Below are 10,597 nucleotides of genomic sequence, written 5' to 3' on the forward strand. Positions count from 1 at the left end.
GAGTATCCAAATCTATAATCGTTTGAAATATTGTTTCAGAATAACATTGAATCAAAAATTACTTTATACAAATTCAAATAAAAATATAGATTTGAATTGATACAAATTAACAAAATATAAACTTACAAATTAAATTAATATGTTATAATGATTATTATATCTATAAATAACTAGCTATATGATGTTTAGATAAAAATGCAATTAAATAACAGGAATTTTTATAAAATTTGTTTCAAAAGTAATACAATTACACAGGAGTCTAAATATATTTGGAAATAAAGGAAAAAAATCTAAATATCATGGCAATATGATAGGTCTTTTTTATATAAAAAATAAGATAAGTATTAGAAATATTTTGATAGCCAGGTTTAGTATAAAAAAAAATGCAAATTCATGTAAAGGAGATTTGTATAGAAACTGCAATCTTAAAACTGAATGTTGGGCTGGTTTAATTTTATTTGCAATAATTTTTTTAAAATCAACTTAAGTATATATAATAATATGAAATATAGCAAAACACAACACGATACTGTTGAATATATATGATACAATTTTTTTTTAATTATTATGTGCAAAAAAAATTTCCAAAATATTTGTAAAAATCCTTTAAATTTAAATATATATTAAATTTTAGTTTTACATTGACATCTGAAGAGTGCAAACATGCACAAAACAATTTGTAATGTCTGAATAAATATTTAAAATTCATATTTTGTTTGTGAGTTAACTTAAAAAGGATACAAAATATATATTCAACAGATAATAAATCAAACTGGCAAAATCTTGAAAGTACAAACAATATTGATTTAATTCAAAGTATTATTTTTTTAAATTTCTTATGCTTGGATCCTAATACTTGATATTTTAAGTTTCTAATACCCACAAATATAGATTATTTTTTTGGTAAACTGAACTAAATTATATATTTAATATCAATTTTTTATTACTTAGTCAAAATTCATGCCAATTTGCTCCATATACCATGTTTATATAGTAGTCATATTTTCAAAGTAGGTTTTAAAAGGTTATTTCAGGTTAGGTTAGATTTAATCAGGTGATTGTCCTGCAGGGTAAGAGCCCACCGCAGGGGCTACAAAGAGCAGAAAAGCTTCTGTGAAAATATGACGAATCCTGCTACTTTGTTTACTTCACATGACCCAAAATATGTTCTGTGAAGGATCTTTATCTGCTGCAGTTGACAGTTCTGAAGTATTAACTTTAAATATTATAAGAAAATAGCACATAAATCAACAAAAAAAAGATTTGCTGGGCTTAACTTATTCATAGATTTAATTATTCTACAACAGAAAATGAATAATAAAAGGATGTGGGGATTTTGTACATTAATCTTTGTTTAAACATAGTATGGAATTTCATCTTGAATAATTAAAGAGAATATTCCACCTTTAAGGTTTTTTTCTTGCTAATTGCATATGTCATATTTATGTCATGATTTACCTACATTTATTGTTGTTAAGTTACTCAATATCACTTCCTCTCTTAGCTCCTGAAATATTCATTACAAAAAACGTGCGGCTAGAGTAACACAGTAGACTACACAGTAAGAAAATATATTTTGTCCCTTTATTCAAGGCTTCTTGATTCTAATTGTTTGAGAGATTATGTACATGTCAGTGGTCATTGTGACCAATTAAAGTTACCAAAGTGTCACAAAACTATTAATAGATCCTGGTGCATAGAGAATAGAATTTTAGAAGAATTTAGTACAAAAAAAGATTGTCAATGTTAATCTTAAAATGTGTAGCCTCAACACTCCTTGTTTTTTTATCTGTCTTTCTGATTGTCTACCTCTCTAAAAATTAAGAAACCATAAAAACAAAATTTTGTTCTTTATCTACCTGGAGCCAATTTATAGGTTTCTTTAAGTACAAAAAGGACCTACAGATTAGGGCTGCTAGATAATATGGGTAAGGAGGCAAGTCAGAACTATAAAAAAGCCCTCTAGCTAAACGGTTATTTTAGAACCAGCCACCCTTCCTTCCTCTACAAACCAACTCTTAAAAAGAATGGGACTTTATGTAAACTTACCATTTTCTATAAGTACATCTGCAGTTTCAGTATGCCCTCCAATTATTGCCCAGTCAAGTGCTGTGTCACCTAGAGATATTAATTTCTATAATACACATTTTAGATTCACAACTAAATATTTGACCAAAAATAGTTTGAACAGAAAAGATGAATTGTAAACAGATACATACAGGGTGGGAGGTAATAGTAGAAAATTCTGATTACAATCAAAGCTGTAGCTCCTTTGTTTAGAAGATAAAAGAAAGCACAGAACATCCTATTATGAAATATAGGAAATCAAGCCAATTTCAGGTTCCAGGTAAAATCCTCAGGTCCTAATCCTCCGGGTCATGGCTCCTGTAACAATAATTTTGAGACATCAAATTTTAAACTTCTAACATGCTTATATGACATTTAAAAATTTTCAGCTGACTACCAGAGCTGCTGCTGGACCTGTCAAGTACAGCTGCTGCCACTGAAATTTATGTTTATAGATACAAAAGTACAAATTTTCTAAAATCATGGTTCTTTTAGCTTCTAAAATACAAAAAATATATACTATGAATAGTAAATAACCCCATGTTCTAATAAGGAATTAAAAGGTAAATGGATAAATACAACAACATAATATTAAGAAACTAACCATCATTATCCTGTAAATTGACATCAGCTCCATTTTCTAGAAGAATCTTCATTATATCAGTGTGGCCTTGAAATGCTGCAAACATAAGACTGTTTTCTCCTGGATAAAATTACATTTGTCTCCTATATATAAAAATATTATATACTAATATACTAAATGTGTAGTCTTTTTAATTTTTGAAAACAAATCCAGTGTTGGTGGTGGGAAACCCCCAAAGCAGCATCCCCAAAAATAAAACTCTTTGTGTAGCTAAACCATGAATATTCTGGTCTCATGTTCTAATAAAGAATTAAAAGGTAGATGGATAGATACAATTACAATAAATTGTGTAACTAACCAGTATTTTTCCTTGAATTGACATGAGCTCCATTTTGTAGAAGAATAAATAATATTGTGAAACTAATAATATTATTATCTATTAATATTATACAATAATAGTATTGTGTATCTTAAGAATAATTTTCTGTCTCCTGTTCTAATAAAAACTTAAAGGTGTTGCCTTTATATGCTGCAAGTATAAGACTGGTATCTTTCAGATGAACATACATTTGTCTTATATATAAAACTATTGTACAATAAAAGTATTGTGCAGGTAACAATTATTCTCCTATAATAAGCCCCATGTTCTAATAAAGAATTAAAAGATTGATGGACAGATATAATTACAATAAATTGTGTAACTCACCATATTTACTCTGTAAATTGACATCAGCTCCATTTTCTAGGAGAATCTTCAATATATCAGTGTGTCCTCTCCATGCTGCCCATATAAGACTGGTATATCCTAGATGAACATACATTTGTCTAATATATAAGAATATTATACAATAAAAGTATTGTGCAGGTAACAATTATTCTCCTGTAAATAGTCATCACCCCATGTTTTAATAAATAATTAAAAGGTAGATTGATAGATATAACTAAAGTATATTGTGTAACTAACCATCATTATTCTGTAAATTGACATCAGCTTCATTTTCTAGAAGAATCTTCACGATATCAGTGTGTCCTTGAAATGCTGCAGACATAAGACTGGTACTTCCTAGATAAACATATATTTGTCTTATATATAAAAATACTATACAATAATAGTACTGTGTAGCTAACAATAATTCTCCTATAAATAGTCATCAACCCCATGTTCTAATAAATAATTAAAAAGTTGATGGATAGATACAACTAAAAGAAATTGTGTAACTAACCATATTTATTCTGTATATTGACATCAGCTCTATTTTGTAAAAGAATCCTCACAATATTAGTGTATCCATTTCCTGCTGCAAGTATAAGACTGGTATCTCCTGGATAAACATACATTTGTCTAATATATAAAAATATTATAAAATAAAACTATTGTGTAGCTAACAATTATTCTCCTATGAATAGTCATCAGCCCCATGTTCTAATAAATAATTAAAAGGTAGATGGATAGATACAATTAAAATAAATTGTGTAACTCACCATATTTATTCTGTAAATTGACATCAGCTCCATTTTCTAGAAGAGTCTTCACAATATCAGTGTGGCCCTCCCTTGCTGCTTTCATAAGACTGGTTTCTCCTGGATAAAAATACATTTGTCTCCTATATATAAAAATATTTTATACTAATATACTAAATGTGTAGTCTTTTTAATTTTTGGAAACAAATCCAGTGTTGGTGGTGAGAAACCCCCAAAGCAGCATCCCCAAAAATAAAACTCTTTGTGTAGCTAAACCATGAATATTCTGGTCCCATGTTCTAATAAATAATTAAAAGGTAGATGGATAGATACAATTACAATAAATTGTGTAACTAACCATTATTAGCCTGTATATTGACATCAGCTCCATTTTCTAGGAGAGTCTTCACAATATCTGTGTAACCATTTTCTGCTGCAGCCATAAGACTGGTATATCCTAGATGAACATACATTTGTCTTATATATAAAAATAATATACAATAAAAGTATTGTGGAGCTTAAATTTATTCTCCTATGAATAGCCCCATGTTCTAATAAAGAATCAAAAGTTAGATGGATAGATATAACTAAAAAAAAATGTGTAACTAACCATATATATTTTGTAAATTGACATCAGCTGCATTTTCTAGAAGAATCTTCACAATATCAGTGTGGCCTTCTTTTGCTGCCCACATAAGACTGGTATATCCTAGATGAGCATACATTTGTCTAATATATAAAAATATTATATAATAAAAGTATTGTGTAGGTAACAATTATTCTCCTATGAATAGTCATCAGCCCTATGTTCTAATAAATAATTAAAAAGTTGATGGATAGATATAACTAAATTAAATTGTGTAACTAACCATCATTATCCTGTATATTGACATCAGCTCCATTTTCTAGAAGAATCTTCACTATATCAGTGTGGCCTTGAAATGCTGCCCACATGAGACTAGTAACTCCTAGATAAAAATACATTTGTCTTATATATAAGAATATTAAGCAATAAAAGTATTGTGTAGCTAACCATTATTCTCCTATGAATAGTCATCAACCCCATGTTCTTATAAATAATTAACAGGTAGATGGATAAATACAACTAAAATAAATTGTGTAACTAACCATCATTATTCTGTAAATTGACATCAGCTCCATTTTCTAGGAGAATCTTCACAATATCAGTGTGTCCATTCCATGCTGCCTGCATAAGACTGGTTACTCCTGGATAAACATACATTTGTCTAATATATAAAAATATTATATAATAAAACTATTGTGTAGCTAACATTTATTCTCCTATGAAGAGTCATCAGCTCCATGTTCTAATAAATATCAAATATTATTACAATGAATTGTGTAACTAACCATTATTATCCTGTATATTGACATCAGCTTCATTTTCTAGAAGAATCTTCATGATATCAGTGTGTCCTTGAAATGCTGCATGCATAAGACTGGTTTCTCCTAGATAAACATATATTTGTCTAATATATAAAAACTAGCAGTTTCGCCTCTAGGGGCTGTGCCCCAAGCAGTTCGATGAACCTATTTTTGTGTTATTTAAATTCAAAAATGAAAATAAAAAAAAAATAAAAATTTGGGGTGGATTTTTTTTTGGGGTGGGGGTGGGTGTTGGAGGTGTCCCACCCCCTAAAAAAATAGCTTAAAACCATCACTGGACAGACAGACGGACAGACGGACAGACGGACAGACAGACAAACAGACAAACAGACAAACAGACAGACAGACGGATAGACAGACAGACATTGTGTTGTAAAAAGTACATTTCTCTCCCAGAGAATATATGTATATTATTAAATATAGCTCAGTCTAGTGTTGTTACTTCCTGAAGCAGGTTACTGCTCTGGGATTGACACAGACAAAAGTGTATTCAGTTTATATTGTGAACTATTAATATCTATATTATCATTTAACTTGTATTTTAATTAATATATAATCATTAGTAAAAGATCTGTTTCTCTTTGCCTCGGCTACGCTACAATTGTATTACTTTGGATTATAGATATTATTCAATAAAAGTATTGTTTAGCAAAACCATCATTATCCTAGCCCCATTTTCTAGTAAGAATAAAAGATAGTTACAATTAAAGTAAATTATTTTGTAAAATTTTGTTGACCCTTAACAGTCGGGGCCTTTGCAGCACATTAATCAGTCAGGTTCAATGCTCCCCCCCCCCTATTACCTCAGTTCCTATTAAAGCTAGAGGGCTAAAATAATAATGTTTGATAATAAATTTCCGACCTTAAGTAAGTCAAAGTCAATTTTTGCTTCCTTCACCCTTTTATTTAACAACCTTTGTTTTTAGGTCCTTTTTTACTTAAAAATTTCAAACTGCTGTAATTTTCCTATTTTTGAAGCTAGAAGAAAATTGTTTTTGCAGAAAATGTTTATCTTTATGTAAATGGGCACAGGAGCCTTTTAAAGATTTCTGGAGACCTGGAGGATCAGAACCTACAGGATCATACCTGGAACCTGAAATTGACTTGAACATTTGTATTCAATATGAGGATGTACTCCTAGAGGATATTTTAGTATTTTGGTAAGATAAAATGCTTTGTTTAAGTCAAAAATACATCTTTGCTCTTTACCTGGATGACTCTGCCAGGTTTGCTAACATCCTGTGCCTGCCAGGATAGAGATATTAAAAAAATTCCAACTCTCAGTTATGTGTCATATCCAAACTTAAAAAGTCAAACAGTTTGGGAGCTTTATCTTTCACAGGAGTACCATATCAGTTCAGCAGTTAGTTATATCCCTCAGTACAGCAAGACAAATAGACATTACCTTATTATAAGAATTTACACAAAAAATATTTTTTAGAGTGTACAGTAGGATATATAAGTTGGAAGGAATTTTAATGTTAGGGGAAGATATGAAAACTGCATCAAAATTTAAGGATTTTTTATAAAATTCGTTTTTTGTGTAATTTTTTTTATCTAACAGCAGAAATACAATTTAAGTTAATTAATTTTGATATCTGTGATTGAAAACTCTCTGCGCTCTGATTGGAGAAACTTAAGTGTTGTACATCATTCACCCAATTAGAGTGCAGGTAGTTTCTAGTCCACCTATCCTATTGGTCAAAATTAATTAACTTAAATTGTATTTCTGCTTTTAGATAAAGAACTTTACAAAAAACAAATTTTTACAATTTTTCGAGATTATATTTAAAATAACTTTTACATTTAAATTAAGAAAACAAATGAAGTTTTCTAACAATATTTTTCTTAAATGTGAGTTATTTCATATCATTTAATAATGGATGAGAAAGTTGACATGTCCATTTATATGCAGTCACATTTTTTTGTCAAAGTGGTCATAACAAAATAATCTTTTGATTTCCATGCAAACTATCTATAGTAAGTAGAGCATAGAGTATGTCAAAAATTCTTGGAGTTGTTATTAAAGGGTTAATAAAATTTTTAAAAAGAAAATAAACTTAAAAAAAAGAAAAATATAAAATTTGCAATACTAATTATGCTATCTTAAACAAAATTTTAACATTTTTTTGCACATAAAGAAATTTAAATCTTTACCTTCATTATTATAAGCATCAACATTAACACCTTTTCTTATTAGTTCTCTGACTCTACTGATTTCACCATTTCTAGATGCTTCAACCAAATCTTAAAGTAAAAACAATAAACCAGGGTATATACCAAAATAAGAGGGCAACAAATCTTTTTATTTGAAACAAGCATGAAAAAGTGCTATAAAAATTATTCCTACTCTTAACAATTTCTTTTGTGTGACATACATATGTATGCAATTTTAGGAATAAAATATAAGTTTTATACATTTACAAATTAATTTTCTTTAATTTTATAATAAAATTTTATTTAGGTAAGAATAAACAATTACTCTTATTTCGACCATATGCAAGTTTTTAATTGATATCTAGAATTGATTTTTGAAATAAATAAAAAAAATCATTACCTAACTCTAAAGCTCTTGCTTCTAGTTCACTTATAGTTGTTTCTTCAGGAGTTGGTATACCATCAGGAGGAGGAGAAGTTGTTGAACAGGATATACTTTGATGTGCAAGGACCAACAGGAAAACCTTATAAAGAGAGAAAAAAATTTAGCATTGACTAAAAATATGATAATTTCTTTTTCATAAATTTATTTACATTCAATAACATAAATTCTAAAATACCTGAAACTAAAGTTTTAAAACATTCTAAAGAATTCTAAAGGGTCAAAAAAGTTTAAATGTAAAAATTCTGCTACAAAGGTAAACTCATCTTTAATCCTTATGCAAAGGTAAGAGTCTTTCTGCCTGTTTAAAGGGTTGCACTAACCACTGAACAAATATGGTTCTACTTCACAGTTCTTTTTTTATTTTATTGGAAACACAAACCTCTTTAAAAAAATTGCCAAAAAAAACAGAAAAGTCCTGCTAGGCAGATCCACTGTATGACTTACTAGTTTTACCTTCCTAATAGGGTGCTGCAACTTTTTTTTTTCAAAACTAAAATTGAAAGTGAAAATCACCTTCCCCTATCCCTCCCCTCCCTCTATTGCAAGGGGCATTAATGGCCTCTAGGGGTGTAGCTGCTAGTGCTACATATTTGGATACTTCATAATAAAGCAGATATTAGCCCTGCAGGTTTAGGGAACCACAAATATAGACCCAACAAGGTTACAGCCCCCAACAGGTGTTAGGTATATAACTTTTAAAAATCTACTTTTCCACCTAATAATTTAAAATTAAACCGCTTTCAAACTTTTTAAAGTTTCCAAAGGTTTATTAAAATATGATACTTATTTTCTCAGAACCATTTGTTGCAATATTACTTAATTAAAGGATACTGTTCAAGACATACTTACATTTTTAGGACTTAATTATAGAGATGCTTTGCTTATAGCATTGTACTTTGTTGTCCTAGGAATCAGTATTTCAAAAATCAATTACATCACATGAAAATTTTTTGTCAAAAAAAGTTAAAAATCAACATACTATAAATGGATGTATGGACATTCTGATAATGATTATAGAGTTGCTATGCTATTTAAATCATACCTAACTGTTGTAGGAATCATCATGCAAAGTTTGAATTGGATAGGACAATTCTAACCTGTCCAAAATAATCAAAAGAGCTAACCATTCCATGGGCTTATGGACAAACGGATGGACTGACTCTAATTATAGAAAACCTTCACTTTTGCTAAATAATTAACTTTAACATACAAAATTAAGTCTTCTCATGTTAAGAGTTGGCTGGTTCACAGATGATGTATTACTAAAACTTGTATCTAGCAATAATGCATGGTTATGCAGGGAGGAAGGGAACATTGAGCTGTTTATTACACTAGTCCCAAAAGTTTTGAAATAAAGATTTCTTATTTTAATCAAATTTTTAATGGTTGGTTCATTAAGTTGATTGTCCAAACTTTTCAACCACTAGTTGTAATCTAAAAAAAGGGGTTATTTTGTTTATCATCATTGGGGATGCACATCAATTCATTGGCCATTGTCCCTTATCCCTGTAGATCCCTGATGATTATGTAACTAGAGCCTCAGCTCAATTAGAAAGAGAAAACTAGTATGGCAAGAAAATTATTTTCCAAAATGAAGACATGTATTTTATAACAAAAGATAAAGTTTATATAAAAAGAACTAATTGATAAAAAATGGAAATTTTCTCTTTACTCAAGAGAGAGGGTTTCTAATATAAAACTATCAAAGTTTTACCATATCACTTCAAAACCGATTAATATCCAGTGGATTAGAACCTGTTTTCAGCCATATGTAAAATATTTAGTTTTCTATGAATATAAAAATATGAAAAATTAGAACCAATTTTTTAGCCTGTGGGTTCAGCATCTTTGGGCTAAAAAAACTTGTTTTAATCTTATAATTGTATATTTTATATCTGCGGAAAGCTGTTTATAATACAATGCAAGAAATAATTATTATAACTCAGTTATTCTTATTTTTGTCAATATCTTAAGAAACATAAAAATGAAGAAAAATTCTTTGAATATTACAATTCCATGTCCCCTGTAAATCTTGTTTTGTAAGATAAAAATTCCAACTTATGCAACGTTTTACTTGGCTCATAAAGGGCCCCAAGCAGGATTTTTTTTATTTTTGATCAGTGCAATAATGTAGGGCCCCAAATTATTCTGTATTACATTGTTTTATACTAGCAGCTTCGCCCCTAGCCTCTCATTTTTTAACACCTCCTCCCACCAAAAAAATACAGAATTTTTTTTGTGAAAACAGATGATACAAAAAGACATGGATGGATTTTTTTGGAAGATTGTGGTAGTGTCCCAACCCTCAAGATAATAGCTTAAAACCACCACAGGACCATTAGGTATATTCCCTGAAGAGTAGATCTCAATCAGTTTAGTGGTTACTGAGATCTTAAGCTTCAGACAGACAGACAGACATCAAGCTACTTTGTATTATAGATATAAATCTGTGTATCCAATCTTAGTAAAAGCCGCAC

General features: G+C 29.4%; 1 protein-coding gene across 3 annotated transcripts; it reads right to left on the minus strand.

Moving 5' to 3' along the window:
- Nucleotides 1-990: 990 nt before the first annotated feature.
- LOC145307620 (uncharacterized) lies at nt 991-9,659 on the minus strand. 3 transcript variants are annotated; one of them, XM_080150073.1, is made up of 16 exons: nt 9,331-9,659; nt 8,076-8,199; nt 7,676-7,765; nt 5,483-5,581; nt 5,240-5,338; nt 4,981-5,079; nt 4,722-4,820; nt 4,470-4,568; nt 4,133-4,231; nt 3,874-3,972; nt 3,615-3,713; nt 3,357-3,455; nt 2,672-2,770; nt 2,050-2,118; nt 1,459-1,507; nt 991-1,204 (listed from the first exon to the last, which is right to left on the minus strand). In XM_080150073.1, exons 1-15 carry the CDS (start codon nt 9,433-9,435, stop codon nt 1,479-1,481), a joined length of 1,407 nt encoding a protein of 468 aa, XP_080006199.1. In that variant the 5' UTR covers nt 9,436-9,659; the 3' UTR covers nt 991-1,204; nt 1,459-1,478. The 3 variants fall into 3 exon arrangements, with proteins under 3 accessions (XP_080006199.1, XP_080006201.1, XP_080006200.1); XM_080150074.1 differs by having other exon boundaries at nt 1,104-1,204; nt 1,463-1,507; XM_080150075.1 differs by lacking the exons at nt 4,470-4,568; nt 4,722-4,820.
- Between the last annotated feature and the right edge of the window lie 938 nt (nt 9,660-10,597).

This window comes from Acartia tonsa, chromosome 15, assembly GCF_053477335.1.
Source record: "Acartia tonsa isolate MP-2025a chromosome 15, ASM5347733v1, whole genome shotgun sequence".
Lineage (NCBI taxonomy): Eukaryota > Metazoa > Arthropoda > Copepoda > Calanoida > Acartiidae > Acartia > Acartia tonsa.

What these genes read in the sequence shown, in the direction of transcription:
- LOC145307620 (XM_080150073.1), bottom strand. Translation starts at nt 9,435, where the DNA reads ATGTTCCCTTCCTCCCTGCATAACCATGCATTATTGCTAGATACAAGT. An exon ending in ACATGAGAAGACTTAATTTT is followed by an intron (nt 8,200 to 9,330) that starts GTATGTTAAAGT and finishes TCTCTTTATAAG; the next exon opens with GTTTTCCTGTTGGTCCTTGC. An exon ending in AGATGTACTTATAGAAAATG is followed by an intron (nt 1,508 to 2,049) that starts GTAAGTTTACAT and finishes TGAATATTTCAG; the next exon opens with GAGCTAAGAGAGGAAGTGAT.